Source organism: Pipistrellus hanaki, assembly GCF_964339955.1.
Source record: "Pipistrellus hanaki genome assembly, chromosome: 7".
In the NCBI taxonomy this organism is placed as follows: domain Eukaryota; kingdom Metazoa; phylum Chordata; class Mammalia; order Chiroptera; family Vespertilionidae; genus Pipistrellus; species Pipistrellus hanaki.
In genome coordinates, this window is record NC_140509.1 from 83,463,227 (window position 1) to 83,485,057 (window position 21,831).

At 44.2% G+C, this 21,831-nt stretch overlaps 1 protein-coding gene across 1 annotated transcript in view; it reads right to left on the bottom strand.

Moving 5' to 3' along the window:
• Positions 1 to 691: 691 nt before the first annotated feature.
• The window catches only part of NOX3 (NADPH oxidase 3), a gene marked incomplete at both ends in the record, with an annotated part of 53,835 nt that continues 32,695 nt past the window's right edge, over positions 692 to 21,831 (bottom strand). Inside the window, 3 exon segments of the mRNA XM_084889347.1 lie at positions 692 to 818; positions 8,279 to 8,403; positions 12,295 to 12,441. Of these exon segments, the coding sequence (XP_084745473.1) occupies positions 692 to 818; positions 8,279 to 8,403; positions 12,295 to 12,441 (399 nt within the window).

Consider the following 21,831-nt stretch of genomic DNA (forward strand, 5'->3'; position numbering starts at 1 on the left):
CCCTTCTGGACAAAGCAGTGGCGGGCGGGAGCCATGGCAAAGGTGGCAGAAGCCCCTGGTGCAGTGGGTAGGACCACAGCCAAGGCCCTTGCATGAATTTTGAGCATTGAGCCTCTGGTGTGTGTGTGTGTGTGTGTGTGTGTGTGTGTGTGTGTGTTCAGCTACCAGAACGGCAGAACAACCAGAACAACTGGAACAACCAATGGCTATCATGCACACTGCAGCAGCCAACCAGCCTGATCCCTGCCCTGATTATCCCCCAACACCCAACTACCCATATCCCTTCCCCCTTCTGGTCCCCCCCCCCCATCAGCCCCCAACACCCCAATTGGGGGCAGGGCCGGCCAGGCAACCACCCACAGCCCTCCCCCCTGAGGGTTTGGCCCATGGGCTCCCATTGGGGCAGGCAGATCAGACCCCACCCATGCATGAATTCATGCACCGGGCCTCTCTGAAACCAATATGTATATATTGGTTTCAGAGAGGAAGTGAGAGGGAGAGAGATAGAACATCAATGATGAGACAGAATCATTGATTGGTAGCCTCCTGCACACCCCCCAACTGGGGACCGAAGGCACAACCTGGGCATGTGCTCTGACTGGGAATCAAACCGTGATGTCCTGGTTCATTGGTTGACGCTCCATCAGTGAGCCACACTGGCTTGGCTGTACTCACTTGTTATCTCCCGAGTCTAGAAGCTTTCTTTGTTGTAATGAAAATGGACCCCTCTGGGGTCTGCTGACGAATATAAGCGGCACATCCTTTGAAGGGTCTTTGAGAGAGCTTTGGGCCCACAGAAGAACACGCCAATGCTGCTGCTGCAGGAGGGGTGAACGAGGAAATGAAGGTCAGACAGGTCAAGGCTGGCCAGAAGCCAAGACAGAATTGCAAAAGCTGGGATGTGGTTGTGGCTGTGACTTTACTTATTGATTTTTCTCCATGCACTTGCTTTTTTCCTCAGACTTTCTTTTCCTATTTCATCACCATGGTCTCCTTAAGGTCCCCAGGGTTCTGCTATGCCCTAAGTCACACAGGTAGGTGAAGCAAAGAAGATTGAGGCTGGTAAGATCAGAATGTCTGGGGAGGGAGTTTTAATACAGAGGTGATTGGGCCTGGATTTTTGGTCTAGTAATTTTGATTGACATCTTCTTGGATGGTAGAATGTAAGCTTCTTCAGAGCAGAAACTTGGCCTTTGTTTCTCATTTTTTACTGTAATCCCACCACCTAGAATAGTGCCTTGCATACGGTAGATAATTAATAAATGTTTATTGAAGGAATGATGGTTATTATCTGTATGGTCTCAGGCAAGACACTGGACCTCAGTCTCCGAAACAAAGACAATAATGACTACATTGTATGTTTTATGGAAAGGTAAGTATGATAATTCATTCAAAAAGATTTAAAAAGTGCCAAGACCAGTTTGGCTCAGTGGTAGAGCGTCCATCTGCAGACTGAAAGGTCCCAGATTCAATTCCGGTCAGGGGCATGTACGTTGGTTGCGGGCACATCCCCGGTAGGGGGTGTGGAAGAGGCAGCTGGTCGGTGTTTGTCTCTCATAGATGTTTCTAGCTCTCTATCTCTCTCCCTTCCTCTCTGTAAAAAAATCAATAAAAATATATTTAAAAAAAAAGATTTTAAAAGTGTTAGTTATTACTCAGATGCTGTTCAAACCTGTCTTTTTTTTTTTTTTTTTTTTTTTTTATAGATAATACAATTTATACTAAAGTCATAACAACCTAGTTTATTTCTCCTGCTGGAATTACTTTAGTTTTCAAAGAAGGCTAAAGAGAAGAGTTGAAGAGGAGAAAGACATGGCTGAAAATGTGGTCACCCAAAAGTTGTCCCCTGTAATCACCGCATTTCAGAAAACTGTGGTGAAGAGGTATTTTTGCATAAAGTAACGGTTCCAGGGATGCTCAAATCCCTAGTCATTGCTGCTGCCAACTTTGCTGATCTGAAAACAACACCATCAGAGAGCGAACTCGGGTTATCTCTGGAAGACGGGAGGGGCTAGTCCCTAAATGGGCTTAGAGAGACCATGTTTTCCCTTGTCTTGCATTGTGCTATTCCTTACAACATTTTCCCAACCTCTGACATACTTTAACCAGTTACTCAGTTCTCCTACTTTGCTGTGCGTAAAATTATCTAGGCCATTTGTTAAAACTTAGGTTCCCGGCCTTGAGGTCAAGGAGAACATTTTTAGCAAGGCCCCGGGTGACCCTGAGGACATGGTGTGTGGGCCACACTTGGAGAAGCTCTGCCTTAGAGGATTTCTCCCCATGTCAGGCTCCGCCCACCACACCACCTCTCGCTCTTCAGACCTAGTTATTGTCAGGAAGCGCTTCTACAGCCTCATTCTACTTAGCTCGTCTTCTAACACGGTTCTCTGCCCGGTATCACACCCACATTAAATGATGTGTTCCAGGGCCATAATACCCATGGCAGAAATTGATGGTTCAATTACATTTCAAACTCCGTATCTTCAAAGAAACATCCCAAGTGGATTCATTTGTAAATGACGGAATGTTTAAACTACATAAGTCTTATTTTAAAGGCATCATTCCCATGGATACATTAGAGAAAGTACTTTTTCAGGAACTATTTCTTACTGAAAGTATGTTTATGACTTACTGAAGCAAGTGTAATAGAAGGCAACAATTAGGAGTGCTCTCGGTCCCACCATTTTATTGCTGATCAACTTTGGGCTCATCAAGTGCCTCCTCAAAGCCCTATTTCCCTTCTCTATGGAATGGGAGAACTATCCTACCAGCTCCTAGAACCCCCATGAGGGTTAAGCACACAGGCACAGCTTTCTGCCCCGTGCCTGGTACATAGCGAGCTCTCAGAAACAGCACGTTATGACCCACACGATGTCCGCCTGCTCTCCCGAGCTGCACAGATATATGAAGTGCACTGTTATCCCAGAGATGGTGAGGGACTTCCCGGATCAACACTGTCACCGGGATTTTTGAGTTCTGGACTGAACCCTTTTGAGTGACAGATGGGTCAGTGAGCAGTCACAGCGTGGCTCTGCGTCTGATGCCCAGAGGTAGCCTTGCATCTGGGTTCAAAGAGGCTGTTGTGGGTGGTGATATTTTTCCATTAGCGTAGGTGGCACCAAAGAGATGGCCCCCCGGCCCCTTCCCACCAGGCTCAGATGGCCCTTCCTGTGAGGCCGCCCTTTGATGCTCTGCCTGGAAGCCTCCATTTCAAAGGCCTCTGATTGCTGGCTGCCAGGTGGACCACTGGTGGCCCCACCGCTCCCAGCGACCGGTCCCTTTTGAAGTTGTGGCTATTACTCAGTCTCACAAAAGCCATTTATTGTCCACCTTCCATTAAGGCAAAAAGGCCAGTCCTTCAGCAAATTGTGCATTCCAGTCCCCACCCAGGGCATTCCTGTGCTTGCCTCGGGTACCCTGCTCAGCATCTGTGATCTCAAAGACTTCTTGTCGCAAATGCAAACTGCGACTCACAGAGCCCAGAATCCGCCCGCGGTGGTTCAGACGCAGATGGGGTTATATTTTCTCCCCTCCGTTACGAGGGAGGCGATGGACAAGTGCAATAGAACCTCATGGGGTTGGTGAAGAAAAGAATTCATCCATAAAATTTAATCACCCGCGATCGCTTAGAATGAAAAAGAGCAGATTCTCCGGAAAAGAAGTATAAAAACACGAGGCATTGTTCTTCTGTTTACAGCCCGCTGAGCTTGCGCATGCAGGAGCTGGATCGGGGACGCCTTGGCATTGATCAGCCTGAGCCGCTGACTTTGATGAGGAAAGGACAAATTTTACACCAGCTGCAAAGACGGCGAACCTTGCAGCATTGTGTTTAACTCAGCTACACTAAAGAAAATCCTCTTTTTCCTCGCTTATTTGCTAAATAACTATCATCTCTTCTCTGTGGGGTGGATGCAGTTTTCAAAAAACGATTCAGCAATGCCATGCATGAAAGGCATTGGGAATGTCACCCTCTGGGCGATTTCCGGTGGCAGATAGATGGGAGATGGGTGCGCCCGGGAGTCCCTCCACTGTCTTCCTGGACCCTCAGCTCCTGCTGCCTTGAGCCCTTCTCTCTTTAAATTGTATGTTTGTTTCATGCGTTGGCTTTTATGCTTGGTGAGTTATAACCCTGTAGGGGCAGACCCTAAACCCCATTTAAAAAAAATCAAATTACTTTATACCCTGAGTGCTTTCTGCAAATAAAATCGATAAACAGAAGCTTCCTGTGAATTTATGGAGGCTGAGAAGGGAGACAGTGAAGCTACAAACTGGGTACCAGACAATGGACACGACTTTGGGGTGGGGGGCTCTTTCCCAGAGGATGCTTTTCATTACAAACGCCTCCAAAGGAGCCACCGCATAACTCTGTTTTGTGAGACACCTTCTTTTTCAGAACCACAGATGATCATTGGGTTGGCCAGTTTCTTTCTTTTTTTTCCTTTCTTTTTAAAAAATATTTTATTAATTTTTACAGAGAGGAAGGGAGAGGGATAGAGAGTTAGAAACATCGATGTGACAGAAACATCCATCAGCTGCCTCCTGCACACCCCCTACTGGGGATGTGCCTGCCCTTGACCAGAATCAAACCTGGGACCCTTGAGTCCGCAGGCTGATGCTCTATCCACTGAGCCAAACCGGCTTAGGCGTTAAATTTCTTTAAACTATCATTTAAAAACGCTTTGCACATATGCACGTGCCAATGGGAAGAGGAGGGAGGGTGTGCACAGAGCAGTTGTGGTTCCAGATGGACACATTCACTCACTTTAGCACGAAGGTATTTTTACATTTCTGAAAGCAATGGGTGGTCGGAAATACATTCTTGCAATTTGGATTAGAAGCTCCCAATCACCTTTCCTCATCACCGGGTTGGGTTGAACTTTTCTAACAAATGCTTGCACTCTTTTATTCTTTACTGTTTACTTCCAGATGGAAGAGCACTTCTATTGAAGTTATGGTGTTTTTATGGTAATTAATAATATAAAGTTTCATGCCTATAGGGCATGGTGAAGTTATTAGTAGATAAGGTGAAAATAGCAAACCATAAATATTATGTGAAGTTTTAGATCAAAGATTGAAGTCCTATGGAAAATTATTTTATTCAATTAATTAAAAACAATTGATCCCTACCTCCAAAAGGCTGAGTATATGCACAATATGTGTTTATTTAAAAAGTAGCTGGATGTGACAAAAATATATTTATTTTCATTCTGTAGACCTTCCTGGTAATGATTTTCTGATTTTCTATTTGTCTAAATCTTGGGAAGGTATTGAAAATGCTTACAAAAAAATGAAATACAACTTCCATATTTGTAAGGTACACATTTTTATAGATTCCTAAGGTAGACATCAATGCATGTATTTAATTAACTTACTGAGTTTTAACTGAGAGCATAATTCTCATTGTTTTTGTGTTTAGAGCACTTTCTGTGCTTGTCTAACAAGCAGTAAACCACAGTTGTCACATGCATGTCAATCATGCCAATCAAAGACTCAGTTTCTATCCATCCACTTACTATTGGTCGATCCTTTAGAACGTATTGTGCTGTTGAACACAGCTGACGTAATTATGAAAATTAATTGCAAATGAAAACAACAGAAGACACTTCCCCATTTTCAGCTTTCAGACTTTGATCTTTATAATTCCCCTCCTCTTTCCTTATTTCTATTCATTTTGATGCCCTTCCATTTGCTTTTCTATTACTGTTAGTTTTGCAATTTTCTGGTTCCTCTATAGCTTGCACTATTCTCTTTGATCTGCTTCCCTTCAAGCTTTGGTGCTGTTTTTCATGTTCTACAAAAAATATTTTTTGCCCTGCTTCCCTTTATTCTTTTGATTTAACTCCTTCTTTTTAGAACAAGAGCACTCTCTAGCTTTGAGTGAACAGGTAAATGTTTTTAAGACAGTAAGCCCTAAGAATCCCCAGCTTCTGTGCTGATGAATAGAAATGGTTGGGAGCCCACTTCAAAGGACCTCACGAACAAAGAACCTTTTTGGAGGCCACTAACAAACCCACCAGTTCTTCCTGACCCCTCTTTGCCAAAAGATATGAGCTAATGACAAGACAGACCTGTCTTGTAAGACTAGCCAAATAGTCTTGGGAACAAATGTATCCCTGACATAATCAGGGGAAAACATGCTGTTTATCTCTTTAATAACCATCTTGAAGAAAATTAATGTTACTTTGTCCTTTGTGTGGAACCATAATTGGATTGTGTATTTCATTTATATCTGGACAAAGGCCAGGATATTGAAATACTTCTCCATATTAAATTTTCTTGTTTAAAAATTAGATTTTATTGGCATTTTCTTTCCGAGATTTCTTCATTAAAAGCTTCATTAAACATAAATCTTCTATTGCACAGAAGAAAAAAAAATTATTTTAAGGAGGTCATTTGAAAAGTCTTTTGAAAGGGTGGTGCTAAGCTCTTTATTGGGGACGCGTCTTCCATGGAGCTGGCACTCAGGGATATCATGATTATTGTTCTTTCCCAACATGTGTCTAATATTAACAACATCCATAGAAGCTATATAACAAGTTGGGGTGTTCTAGAGTCTAAGGCTATTACAAATACGCCATTTTTAAAATTTGGGCTAGGAAGTGAGCTGTAGAGGCTTCAGTGACATCCAGACCTTGCAGCCCTGTTCTTCTCCGGAAGAGTGAAGTCATCCATCAGGAAGAGAGTTCTCACTGAAACTCCGTGTGCTGAGAAAATTCAGCGGGGCTTTAAAGACATTCATGGACTAAACTTTGATGATGGCTTCCGAAAAGGAGCGCACATGCCCTTCACAAGGGCAATAAGAGAAGGGGCAGCTACGATGTTCCCACCTTCACACTGTTCTCCATGCCTCACTCCCTGCAAAACCGGGCACGCTCACTTCTCGGCACCATGCAGCAATTTTTTGGGGCAGAGTTTGTGCACACTCAGTTCTACTCTCTGGATGCTGTTGTTTCTGGTTTACACCTTCTGAAGGAAGAGAGATAATGAAATACTTTGGCTTGAAGGGCCTTTCCCACTCGGCTGCAAACTTCATGTGCAGCAAAAATAAACAAATATACTATGGGATGTCAATAAGGGACATATCTATACGAAGGGTCCTATTTATAAGATCTTACAACCAAGATGTGTCTTCCTCAACAGCCTGTAAAGTGGGAACAGTCATTCCATGATCACTGAAAACGGACACAAGATGAATCTATATATTTTTCCAAAAGGAGAAAAGAGCAACAACAAAAAAACCCGGATGTGGCTATAACATATGAGCTTGTAGCATTTTGTTAGTTTTCTACTTATAATTTTTTCTTTTCTAACCTACATGCTCTTTTTAAGGAAACTGCAGAAACAATGATCCAGTCTGTGCCTTTGGACAAGTAACCTGATGGGTGGGGACCTTCAGGGCTCAGAGGAGGCTGGGCTGGGGGTAGAGGAGAAGCCAACATTTTCTGAATTCAGTCTATTGTAGGCTCTTTTTTTTTTTTTTTTTTTAAATATTTTATTGATTTTACACAGAGAGGAATTGAGAGGGACAGAGAGTTAGAAACGTCGATGAGAGAGAAACACCGACCAGTTGCCTCTTGCACACCCCCCACTGGGGATGTGCCCGCAACCAAGGTATATGCCCTTGACCGGAATCGAACCCGGGACCTTTCAGTCCGCAGGCCGACGCTCTACCGCTGAGCCAAACCGGTCCCGGCTATTGTAGGCTCTTTGTGCATGTTCATGCATTTCATCCTCACAGCAGCCTATGAAGTAAGCACTATTGTTACCCATAGTTCCCAGAGCAGGGGACTAAGTCAGTGGCAGAATAAGTAACCTGTCCAAGGAAACCGGTGGTAATGGCAGAGCCAGGATTTGCACCCAGGCCTTGGGCTCCATGTCCTGGGCTTTAACCACCATGAGAAATCCCTGCTTGGTCTTACAACATTTTGTCTGCTTTGTTGGATATGCTGGGTAGAGTTTACAGTTGGATGTCAGTGAATTCTCTCGCTGGGTGTTAGAGATCCACCACGTACACCAAAGAAGACAGAGGTAGTTTCAGAAATACTCTCCTTGAGTTTAAGTGTGAAAGGGATCAACATTGCTAATCACCAGGTGTTGTAAGCCAGTTATTGTGGTTCCTGAAATATCCCATGACCACCTTTTCTAAGGCCAACGTTTTATCTCTAAACAAGATGCCCACCCCTGCAGATGAGCCAGCGGGCCAGAGAGCTGACTACTTCAGCAGCAACTTGTATTTCTCTAGGGAGACTCCCAGCAGGCAGAGGGAAGAGGGCCTTACCCGGGGTGAGTGTAGGCTATCTGCCTGAACTCGTTGTTCCAGTTAGGTCTCCCATAGAAGGTTTTCTGCTTTAATCCTGTGATCACGTCAGTATTTTCATCCCAGTGTAAAGCTATGTGAAAAACCTACAATAAAAATTGTGGTATCAGATGACATTTAGGAAAAAAAAATAGGAATCTGCTACTAAATAAAAGATAAGTAATTATTCTCATTTGTAGATTTATTGGTACAAGGTACCCTCCCACATAATAGATGTACAGTAATATGAGCCTGGAAGGAAGGTTTTTTCCCCTGAAAAATGAGAATAATAGAGTAAATTCGGTTAAGGGAAAGCAAGCATTAAGCTACTTTTAGTTTTTCCTGCCACACTTTAAAAAAATTAATCAGTACCTGTGTCTCCATTCACTTAATGCTAAACTCTGGTAATCTGAGAGGGGCACTGGCAGATGGAAGTGACCGGAAACTTTCAGGAAGAAGACCGTTCAATCAGATCTGCCTACTGGGCTGAAAGCGTGTGAGTGCATGTCTGGGTTCAAGTGCCAGGAGGATGCTGAGTCTGGCAGACAGGACACGGTGGCCAAACATAGCAAGGGGCCCAGTTGGAGCTCTGTGCCCAGCTGCTTGCCTTCAAATTCTATGAATGCCCCCAGGCATCAGGTAACTGCTGGTCAATGAGGAAAAGCCTGGACATAGCAATGCCTAGTGATGCCTTTTTTGTTGTTGAATTCTGGTAGCTTCCTTGCTTCTTACCTTTTGGGATTTATGTTGCCTGTGTTCATCCTTTAGACCCCTTCACAGCTCTTGAACTCCTGTGTTTTTTCCCTTTGCTTGCTCATATCTTAACTTCTCCTGACTAGTTTGACTAACAACCCTGCTAGGCCCAACGCTTGCCCCAGGTTCCTGCTGCACACCTGACTTCCCTGGCTGGGTGGGCTTCTTATCGGTCTAGAAAGCAGCCAGGGGCAGGAAGAGGGAGGCTGAGCAGAATATAGTGGTCGTGCCCTAACAGGCTAGTCGATGGCAGACCATGGTGGAATCTAGGCTGCAGGAAGTTGCCACCAGGCGAGTCCTAACCTCAGGTAGCTGTTAGGAGTGGGTTTGGCAATAGGGCTCCAGGAGAGAGAGAAATGGTGAGGAGGGCAGGTTTATCAGAGATGAAGCAGGAAGGTCAAAACAAGATTCCAGGAATAAGAGCTAAGGTGGTGGGTGGGTGTTGAGCCTTGGAAATGGGCAGAAGTGAGCTGGTTTCTGCTGTGGACAAAGAAATGCCAGAGTCAATTTGCTTTTGATAAAGTGCCAGATCGAATGACCAACTCTGGCCTGATTCTCCTTGGCTCTTTCACCAGTGGCCGAGCGCTGCTTCCTCCTGATTCGATTTGCATTATAGAATCCCATTTCTTCTACTTCTCTCTGGTGTTGCTTTTAGTTCAAGGGAGAACATTTAGGTTTTGTTTTCCTATCATATTGTCCTGTCTCCAAAGGTAGCTGCCTCTAGTCTCAGCTCCCTGCACCTCTTGGGGGCCATTACACCCCAAAGAGCTTCCATTTCCAAGGTTCTTTGTAGCATCATCTACAAAGATGAATCCAGACTTTCTTCCCAAGCCCCCCTCTTCCTGCCTGAGTAGAGTCCTGCATCTCGAGTTCCCCAAACATGTTTTTTGTGAAGAAGTCTTTGTCCCTTCAAATTGATCAAAATAGCTAAAAATGAATCTTCCCAAATAATTTATGACTTCAGGAGGCAAGTGAGCCCATAAGCGGGCAGGGTGTGCCGAACCGGAGGTGCAGAGAAGGAAGAGGGAAGGTCTGTTTTAGGAGGAACTGGTCATTGAAGGGGAACAGCTCACGTGCATAATGAGGAGTCGGACCACAGTCCTCTGGGCGAGAGACAGAAACAAGCGCTCTGGAGAAGCCAACGAATTGCTTGGGGAAGCCCTGAGTGATTATGGCTAAGAGAACTGGGGGAGGTTTTACAGGAGTCTAGCCTTTACAGAATGATTCTGTGCAGTGGGCAGCAGGGAGGGGCATGTCAGGGAGAGGGGACAAATATGGGAAGACATGGAATTGACAGCATGATAGGAGACCACAGATGGTTGGCTCCTCCAGCACCCGAGGAAAATGATGAGTGTGGAAGAGAACAAGTGGGTTGCCATCAGGTCAGGGAGGGACTTAAAGAACTTATACTTCAAGTTTGGGCATCACTTAACAGAAAATAAAAGGCCTTTCCTACTCGCAGTGGTACCATTGAGCTGCCAATCACTGATGCTCCAGCTTTTGGAACTGTATTTGTTCCATATTTCTCCGCCCAATGCTCAATTAATCTCTAAACCCTGTTGATTTGCCCTTCACAACACCTTTTCCATCTGTCCCTTCTGTGCTTGTCATTCTGCCACTTGGAGGTTGTTGAATTCAGTTTAACAATAGGCTATTTCTAAAGCAGCCTCTTGATTTCTTACCAACAGATCACATCAATTATTTTATTCCTGGAATTTGGACAACTCAAATATTTCCAACATGTCATGGCAAAAATTTAGGAAAAAAAAAAAAAAAAGCCTATGTCCCAGCACACTTTTGGAAGGGGCAGAGATGGGACAGGGCAAAGTTGCATTGCCACACAATCAAACAGAGCCCCAGTCTCCCGCATGGGAGGGGACCCTTACAGCAATTCACTTCAGACGCAGAAAGAGCAAAGCAGGGTACTAGGGAGCAACAGACAAAGGCTGTGTCTATACTCCACCAAATGGATCATTAGTAAAAAACTAATAAGGAAAATGTTTGTTTAGAAAACATAATTAACACTAATTTATTGAGATGCTTCAAGCCTAGTTTCTCCCCCACCCCCCAAAAAACACACACACCTATATTTCAAATTATCCCAGAGGTATAAATATTTAAGGCCGACTGCAAATGAGACCTTAAAAATTCAGTGAGATACTGAATTTAAGCAAAATTTGACTCATGCAGAAGCAAAGCCAAATTACAGTGATGTCCTATAGGGCCAGTGTGTGTGTGTGTGTGTGTGTGTGTGTGTGTGTGTGTGTGTGTGTATGAGAGAGAGAGAGAGAGAGAGAGAGAGAGAGAGAGAGAGAGAGAGAGAGAGAGAAAGAAAGAGAGAGAGAGAGAGTTCTCTACCTGACAAGAGTGCATTCACTCATGAACTGAGTGATTAACACAGGCCACCTGGACTCACATACTCTCTCTGAAGCTAAGTATCCACAGGAGCTGCTACAGAAGTGCCCATGAGAACATACACTTCATAACCTAGTCATCACATCACTGTACCCGCCATGCTTGAGGCGTTAAAAAATGATTTAAAATTTAATAATTATCATTCAATATCTGCAACATTGCTACACTCCAGTAGTGCAATATTTGGATAGACATTATTTTTGGTAAATTCAACCTTACTATTTCTAACACAGTTCCCTGCAGAACACCTGCCACAACAGGAGATGGTCTGGATCTTTGGTGATTTCACATACATGCACACAATCGCTAAGTACGCCTTAAGAAACGAACACCTTTAGATAAGTCATGTGTTCGTAATGGTTATTTTCTGCAGAAGCTCATATACTTTACAATATAAAATGTTGAATATAAACACCAAGGAATTTTTTTTTTCCTGCTGAACTTCAATAGCATAGAATCTGAACCAATTAGGATTGCAACTCAACAATCCAGCCAATAATATTCACTTGGTGTCACTAAAATGACAAATGCCACTTTCAGCGACATAAATTTTCTTGGATTTTCAAAGTTGGGATTGTATTCCACAGACCCTCTCTTTTCCTATCTTCTTTTCCATTCCTCAGGATGTTAACTGTAGGTTGTTTCATCGCTACGATTTGAATAGCTCTTTCTAGTTTGGTTTTCTGTTATTCTCCTTTACTTTTTAAAAACAAAAACACAATTCTTATGGTTTTCTGTTACCCGAAAGCTATCTAGCTCATTATTGAAACAGTTCCTCTTCTCTTTGCTCTGTGACAGATAATATTGCTCATTCTCGGTCTTATTGATACCTGGTTTTCATCCCAGCCTGTGAGAAAGATATGATAACTCAGAAGGTGAGTTTTCCCTTGCTCGATCATGCGTGTTTCCAGCGAGAGTAAGAGATCAGCAAACCACTCGAAAGCTCTGGAATCCCGGCAAATCCAATAGAAATACACCTGCCGAGAGAAGAGGCGAGAGCGGATTTGTCCCTCTTTTCACAAAGCGCTGATAATCGCAGACTACTTTATCTCCATTAAATTATTGGAGCCCAAATGGGCACTTCTGCAAAATAACATGCTTCCCTCTGCCAAGGAACAGTCACACTGTGATTTCTTTTGAAAAAATTCACAGAGCATTTCAAAAAGCCCAGAGTGAATTGAGAGTCAGGAGCCTGTTGGCTGTTGCCAGTTTCGCTGGATGGAAATCAATTCACCACATTCCTGGCTGTGCTTCTTTTGAACGAGGTTAATAATCATAACTAGCTGTGCCTTTCACGGCTCCCAGAGGCGGATAAACTGTCAGCCCAGCCCTTCATCTTTACTTATGACCTAAGCTGGGGATTTGAACTCTCTTCTCCCGAGACCCCAAAGGCTTGCGCGCTAATCCACTCCACCAGCCCGGCCTCCGGAGGGCACAGAGTATGGAAATTGCAGGCCAGGAGTTTCCCCTCAGCCAGACGTGCCATTGTCCAAGGAGGCAGGTGGGTGGTGGCTGTGGTCATGTGCCAACTGCTGTAATAAAATTATACCTAGGAACATAAAAAAAAAAACAACAAAAAACAAAAATACCACCTCTATGTGATTAGCAAATGGCATGTGACAAGAAGTAGCTCGGGTTTGTTAAAAATACAGGCTTAGTTTTTGCGCTTTGAGCTTTAGATAATTGCCTCTAGGAGCAACCACAGGAGATGGATCTATTAATTCTCCCGATTTTTCTCACACTCCTACCTCCTGGCCCGCTCCTGTTCCTGCAGCCCCTCCCCAACGAGGCACATCTCCACTCCTTAACAGTCTACCAGGGGCTGGTTTGAGCTCCACCAGGAAATACCTCCTCCAATTGTGAGAGTTCTCCCTTCCCCCTCACCCATCCTATCGTGGCAGTTATAGAGGAGAGTTAATTAACAGGGAAAATTCATGAGGAAAAAAAAAATCACAGAATATATTTCAAGGCTAACCATTGTAACTTTTCTCTCCAGGTTTGGGAGGGAGTTTAAATATGAAGTCAGGAAGAGCAGACGCTAGTGATGGGAAGACCTTTCCTTTCAAGAATTAGGGCTTATGTATTTGTTGGACAGCTGCCACTTGGAAGGGCATTTTGAATATTAATTCTAGGACAAATGGTTATCTCTTAGCGTGTTAACCCCCAAAGGAGAGCCTGTCTCTTTTCAGCTTGAGACTGAGTCAATGGTTCCTTTAGACGGATGCCCCAAGAACCACCCCCAAGCACAGTGATTGCCTTCATCCACTCACTTGTTGTGGCGGCAAACATGTATTAAATGCTTACTCTGTGGCAATACTGTCCTGGCTCTGGAACTACAAGAGCAAACAAAAGAGACAAAAATTTGCTGTCCTTATGGAGTTTGCATTTTAGAGGGAGAAGTGAGACCATACATTAAGACATAAGATATTGAATATGTCAGCCAGTGGTAAGTGCATTGGAGAAACATAAGCAGGCTGGAAAGGGCTGTAATATGAGGTCAAATGGCCAAGGAAAGGGGACACTTGAGCAAAGATGTAGAAGAGGCAAGGAGTGGAATCGCTAGGGAGGAACTCTACAGATGGAGGGAGCAAACAAGGCGTGAAGGGACTCTGGTGGGACCTGTCAGGGCAGAGCCAGGAGGACAGGAGTGAGATGGGAGGGCACAGCAGGTGCCAGTGTCCAGCAGGCAGCGCCGGGATCTGAGGAAGGTCCAGGAGGGCGGCATCACTCTGGCTGCTGTGTTGAGAATAGTCGGGGCTGTGGGTGTAGGGTGGGGGTGGGGGTGGAGATGGGGACAAGGATGAAAGGATGTAGGCAGGAGGCTAACTTTATGCTCTCTATGGGTGATGATACCGCTGTCTTCTTTCTTTTCACTCTGCAATGCCCAATCTAAAATATTCTTTGCACCCCTTAACCCTCCCTCTAACTTGCTTTGCTCCCCATGGAAATAGAAAAACTGCTGAATTCAATGCCGTTCTCACCTATGCACCTCCCCATCCCCTTCCGCCCTCTGAAGGCTGCTTTATCTAAGAACATTAATGTTGACAGCTGATATAGAACAAAATTCACTCACTCATTTTCTGTTATTCCACTCTTTAAGGGGCATGCTTAAAAGACATTCATATAGGAGTAACAAACCAAAACTTTTTTTTAACCTGTCAATTTCAAATCCAGTCCCAATCATTCTTACTGGAAAAATGCCCCATCTTGCCATCTTAGCTTTCCTTTCAAACAGGAATCATTCCTGTTCCCCATGTGTGCTGAAACCACCCGGAGGAGTTTCATAGGTGCCAGAGTTACCCTTGACCTTGGTCACTGCCTCCACCCACCATGGAGTTGTAATGTGGCTTTGCCTTCTCCTGGGCAGCACTCTTTGTACCCCATTGCTATGGACTGAATGTTGGCGTCCCCCTCAAATTCATGAAACCCAGCGGGATGGTATCTGGAGGTGAGCCTTTGAGAAGTGGTTACATTTAGATGAGGTCATGAGGGTGGAGCCTCCAATAATGGATTAGTGTCCTTCTAAGATGAGCACCTGCTAAGAGCACTTTCTCTTATATGAAGGCACAGGGGAAGGTGGCCATCTGCAAGCAAGGAAGAGATTTCTCACTAGGACCCAGTCATACTGGTGCCATGACCTTGGACTTCCAACCTCCAATACCGTGAGAGATAAATGTTTGTTGTTTATGTCCGCCAGTCTATGGCACGTTGGGTATAGCAGCCTGAGCTAACTAAGTCATATTGTCTGAAATAACTGACAGAAGCGCCAAACCAACAGGTTGACGGAGACTTTTCAATGAGGGAATCACGACCGTTTTCCAAAGAGAAAACATTTCTTTCTGAAAAGATAAAGACTTGTGACTGATATTTAGAAAGCATAATACTATCCTTAACAAATGGTAGCTATTATTGTCCTGGTCTTAATTTCCTTGTTGTTGTTATTGTTGCCAAGGTCATCCTGGATGAACACAATAGCAAATTTCGAAGCAACTATTTTGTCATATTGAGAAGCTTCCTTAATGTGGTTTCCATGCCCAGTTTTAAAGAAATATATTTAAAAAATTGTTTTTCTGGTTGACAATTGTAAGACTGAGAGTGCAATTTATCAATCATGTTTAGTCCTTAAGACTTTTTTTTAAAGCCATTATCCTTCATATTAACTATTTTATGGATATCCTGCTGGTTTGCCTCGTGACCAAGGACTGGCCTTTTCTGTGCCTTGTTCTGATCCACTTAGAGTTAATAATAATTGTTGGACAACCAGAATGTCATTAATAATAGAATGGTGACAAAATTGTGAGATACCCTTACTGAAGAATACTGCGAAGGCATTAAATTAAATAAAGTCAATCAGCAGGTATTGACACTAGGTATTTATAGTGTGTCCCACGGACCAGTGGGAACAAGACAAAGAGGCCAAGAATGGCAAAAAATGTGCTCCATGCCATTTAAAACGAAGGGCACACCTCTCACTCTCTCTCTCACTCCCTACCCTGCAAAAATAAAACCACACCCTGCACATGTGCATCGATGAGTATGTGCATGCAAATGGATGGAAAATGAATGGAATAGGATGCACTTAATGGTTAGTGGTGCACCCCCAGGAGAGCAAAGTGTTGATGCTGGTCAGTTTGGGGAGGAAGACGAATGAAGGAAGATTCTTGACTATTTGAGTATTTTATGTGAATCTTTCACAAGGCAACCGTAGTCTTGTATGGTTAATAAACCAAGATATTAGAAATATTAATTCTGGTCACCTCCCCATAAGGCAACGGTGCGGTCTGATGGATGACGGGGGTCTTAGGGTGCCATCTGGTGAAAGACGAGAAGAACGCGTGTCTCTGGAGAGGCACACGTGGCCTCATGCTCCCCGTGCAGATACTAAAACCCTCCGTGTGTTCAGGAGACATGAGCAATTTCAGGAGTAGCCACAGCTCCAGTGTGAGGGAAAGTGAAAGTAAATGATTTCTCAAACTAAACAGATTCGATTAAATGCATTTTTCATTCATTAAAAGAGAGAGCAGGCCTTCCTTTGTTCCATTAATATATTTAAGTGGAGTATGGATTTTTGCCATTCTTGGCCTCTTTGTCTTGTTCCCACTGGCCCATGCTGTCTTTTTATTTGAATTATCTGTTTATTATATTAGGTTAAGAACCCAAAGGCCATTTTGCATGGGACACACTATAAATACCTATTAGCACAGTTGTATATTCTTGAGCTGATGAAGGAAGACCATTTATGAAGAAATTAGATTACCTCGGTTTTTCTATAACCTATTGTGTTATAGTCTGAGGACTTTGTATGCAGTTAAGAAAATGAACCCACTCTTCTGGCTCCTCTCAGTGCTGCCTACACGATTGTGACATCGGGGCGAACTACAATGCGGAAGCCAATATATTTATGTCAGCAATCTTCCCACGCCCTCCGCACGTGCACACACCTGTTTCATTCATCATTTTGACAGTTTGCACAAGCAAACTGTCCTAATTTTTTTCAAGCTCTTTTCACAAATTGAGTGTGATGTAGAATTAATCATGTCCGTTAGGCAGGAGCTGGAGGGCGTCCATGGCGATGGGGCATTTATACACCTCAGCACCCAGCTTCCTCCATGTTGCATCAGAGACTCTCTCCACCAGTCATACTCCTTCCCTCATCTCAAAGGAGCCTTTGCTCTAGTCTGCCTTCTGCTAAGTGAAGGTTGGTTTTTACTCCTGGGTTCAAAGTATTCCTTTCATATATTACACTGTTCCTGAATTTTCTTCACCACAAGCCATCATTATTATACTTACTAGAGGCCCGGTGCACAAAATTCGTGCATGGATGGGGGAGTCCCTGAGAGGGCTTAAGCTGTCAGTGGGACATCCGTAGTACTGCCATGAGGTGGAAGAGGTTCCTGCTGCCACTGTGCTTGCCAGCCATGAGCCCGGCTTCTGGCTGAGTGGCACTCTTCCTGTGGGAGCGCCCTGACCACCAGGGGGCAGCTCCTGCACTGAGCATCTGCCCCTTGGTGGTCAGTGTACATTATAGCGACCAGTCATTCTGCTGTTCAATTTGTGTATTAGCCTTTTATTATATAGGATTGTTCTTCTGCTTTCTTGGGACGTCTCCTCCAAGCCACTTCTCTCCCTTTCTCTTCACCCCAGCCCCCGACTATCTTTAAAAATAAGCAACTGTTATGAAGAAAATTTTAACTTCAAATGGGAAGTGCTACACATGATTGGACAGAAGCAGCTGGTGTCCAGTTGGCTATTCTGCATTTTCCTTAGACGTGGGCTACAATAAGGTGGAAGAGGCAAAGGGTGAAGAAAAATGGTTTGCAGTGGGAGCAACAGAGAAAAGTTTGGTGCAATTTGCTTAAAATTTTAGACTTGCACCAGGAGGCTTTTAACAACAACAACAACAACAAAATGTCTTTTTGCAGACTGGTGCTTTACCAGGGGAGGAAAAATCCACTCCAGTTAACCATTTAGGCTTAAAATTCCAGCTCTGCACCCCAGTGCTGTTTCTCCTTTTTCCTGTCACAGAAGAGAACATTTTGAAAATGAGAGCTCAGATCTATAATTGTGAAGATGCTGTTAGATAAACATACACTGCTCTGCTGCACTATAAAAAATTCTATAGATGCTGACAGGGTAGTTGGATGAAGTGGTATTTATATCTCAAAAGCATGTGGGAGGCCCTGACAAATATTAGTTACACAAGCCTAGTGATAGCCGAACTCACACGAACACGAACTTGCTTTAAAACAGAGAAACTCCTCATAACAGACAATAGAGCGGGGAAGGCCTAGGAGAGGGCAGGAGCTGGGTGGAGGGGGTCAATGGAGGGGAAAAAGCGGGGGGGACATCTGTAATACTTCCAATAATGAAGATAAATTAAAAAACAACCAGAGAAACTTCTTAAACTGTTTCTTATGCATGAAGATGCGAAGGAAGTGAATCTTCAGTGTAATTTTCTGCCTAAACTTTCAATAGCATGGAATCTCACTCTCATGATGTAGGAATCAGAAACACATGATCCCACTCTGACTCCGTGGCTAGTCAGCTGGTGGCTTTGGACAAATCACTTCCACTCCAAGTTCAGATGCTGACTTTTGTTGTCATGTGCAGAGCTAGGAGGTTAAGACTCTCAAGTTGTTTGTGATTCTATGCTTTTAGCTCCCATATATTATTATTCCTAACTTTAGTTTCACCCAATTTTTTTTCTTTACTCTTTAAAAAAAAACATATTTTATTGATTTTTTCCAGAGAAGAAGGGAGAGGGATAGAGAGTTAGAAACATCGATGAGAGAGAAACATCGACCAGCTGCCTCCTGCACACTCCCTACTGGGGATGTGCCTGCAACCAAGGTACATGCCCTTGACCAGAATCGAACCTGGGACCCTTCAGTCCGCAGCCTGACACTCTATCCACTGAGCCAAACCAGCTAGGGCAGTTTCACCCAATTTTGACTCAATATAACCTCCAGTTTTTATGTTATATAAAATATTGTGTTTTTCTTTTCAATTTCTGTGTTTGGAATAAAGACCAATGTCCCTGTTTATAGTTTTGTGTTAACTGCTTAACCCTCCCATTGAAACAGCCTTGAGACACCCCATAACAGCATCCAGGAATAACAATGGGATGCTGAGAAAGGGGGCAGTATTAAGATTTTGAGGGTTCCTATATGGATTTTGTGGGTTTTTATAATATTTATTCCACTCTATTTGTAGTAAAATAATTGCATGCATTTTCTTTATTATAAAATTACTGAACAAACAGTCTTTCTGGTTAAATAAAGAAAATGAATTAACCTTAGTAACCTAGACTCTTAAAGAGAATTGCACAAAAGCCATTTGTTTATTCTTTTGGGCACATAGACATTTATCCACTCATTGATTTATGCAAAATTTATTGTGTGTGTGTGTGTGTGTGTGTGTGTGTGATAACTAAAGAAGCTAAGTGAAATAAGATATTGCCTGAACACGCAGGAGGTAAAAAGGTGGATGTTAAGAGAAGGGTGAGGTATTGCAAGTCTGGTGTGAGGAGAATTAGGGGTTTTTCACATTAGTGAAAAGTGAGAGGGCCTGGCATACACTAGGTGCTATATAAATAAGTATTCATTGAGTGAATAAGTGAGTGAAAGTGAGACAAATCCACATCATCAGTTCACGTGAAATGTAAGTTTTAGTGTAATGAAAACCATGAAGCAAGGAGACATGTGTCTAAGGGGGTTTTACCTGGTAGACAGTAAGAGGATAGAAAAAGATTAGGAGGACTGAAAATTTTCAACTTAACAAAGCATTGCGGTGGGATCCAAATATGTGAAACAATAGCTATGCCTTGCTAGTTTGGCTCAGTGGATAGAGTGTTGGCCTGCTGACTGAAGGGTCCCAGGTTCGATTCCAGCCAAGGGCCGTGCAGGAGGCAGCAGATCAGTGATTCTTTCTCATCATTGATGTTTCTATCTTGCTTTTCCTCTCCTTTCCTCTCTGAAATCAATAAATATATATTTTAAAAACAGTAACTGTTTTGCTTGCTTTGTTCCACAGACTGAATGTTTGTGTCCACTCAGAATTTGTATGTTGGAACCAATCCTAAACATGATGGTGTTAGGAGTAGGGGGTGTCTTTGGGAGATAATTAGGTCATATAGGTGGAGCCCCGTGAATGGGATTAGTATAATCCCATTATAATAAACCTAGACGTCTATATCCCCCCCCCCAATTGATTTGCAAACCGCAAACCAATAAACATGACTCCTGCTGATTAAAAAACCCCAAAGAGCTACCTATGTCCTTCTGCCACAGATAAGGACAATTCTAGCTAGAAGACAGCTATCTATAGACCAGGAAGCCTGCAGGTTCTTGTCGGACACCAGGTGAGCCAGCGTGTTGACCCTGGACTTCCCAGCATCTCAAACTAGAGAAATAAGGGCCTGTTGGTTATAGCCACTTCATGGTGGTATTTTGTGCTAAGCGGCTCAAACAGACTAAGACACTTTATTAAATTCATTGTGTAGAGGAAAGAAGATGGGCATTCGCACAAGAACCTGGATTCAAAATCACATTCTAATATTCACCAGCTATCTGTGCTTACCTCCCTGTTGGGCGTGGACTCTGGTTTCTCCAATAAACGGAGCAGGAAATCCAGGTTAAAGAGAGGCACTGACTCACTCAGGTGATACTTCTAGAGAGTGGAACCAGGCTGAACTGGAGTCTCTGACCAGAAGCTCCACAGTCTGCCCGCCCTGCCATGGCAGAAGGCTTGCCCACCATGTGCTGCTTATGTCATGGAAAGCGCCAGATGGACCTGAGTTTGCATCCTGAACCTGCCCCTTGGTGTCCATGTGTTTCCAGGAAAGTCCCTCTGCCTTGCTGTGTTTCAGGTTCCTTATCTGAGACACAGGTCTTTTGTTGTCTGCGTTATAAGGTTGTTGGGAAGATTTTAACGATCAAATGGGAAAATGTGTGCAAGCACCTGTCACTTGGAAGTTCCTGAAATGAGAGCTCATTTTACTCTTACTTCTTAATTGGAAGCCCCAGCTACAGTGATCTCCTGGCCTGGCGTTGCCTTATTAATGAGTGATATGCCCTAATAACTGTGAGTGAAGAAAGCTCCCATGGCTGAACAAGCTCGGGGCAGGTGGGGGAAGCAAGCTGAATGACGTTCTTCCCCACAGAACATATTCCATCGGCTAGCAGGTGTCTTCACCTACGGCCCGCGGGCCACATGCAGCCCCCAGGGCAGTCTGATCCTGCCCGCCAGGTTTTTTGGGCAGTGAGCGCAGCCAAGGTGTTACAGTAGGGATTAGTAGTTCATATAGTCCGGCCCTCCAGCTCTCTGAGGGACCGTGATCTGGCCCCCACTTTAAAAAGTTTGAGGACCCCTGGGCTAACGGATGCTGTGCTCTCTTAGGGTGCGATCTGCACTAGCTTTTCTGGAGCTCTTGAGGGGGCCATATCTGTGACTCAGGCTCCATAGAACGTCCACGGAGCCTCTGGCTTTGATAGGTGAGGAAACGCCAGCCCCAGTGCCAACCAGACAGGAGGTAGCAGCAGCAGGACCAGAGCCAGGCCCGCCTGACCTCCTGGCTCCTCCCAGCTGACACCACTCTGTCTTAGCAAGGCTCCCTTTCTACATGGCGCTGGGGTCTGCGGCGGGGCCTAGGAGGGCCACCCAGGGGACAGAGTCTCCGGAGAGCACAGAGAGAGGAAGGCAGCCACGGAGTCCAGGAGAGGAAGAGACCAGATTGTACACTTGCAACTGGAATCAAGCATCCAGCCAGAGAGACCAAGGAAGGCGGCCTGCGAATGCCACTCCCTGGCCCAGTCACCAGCCCTTGCAGTCTGGCCGCACTGGACTGACATGAGCAATTACATGTCCTG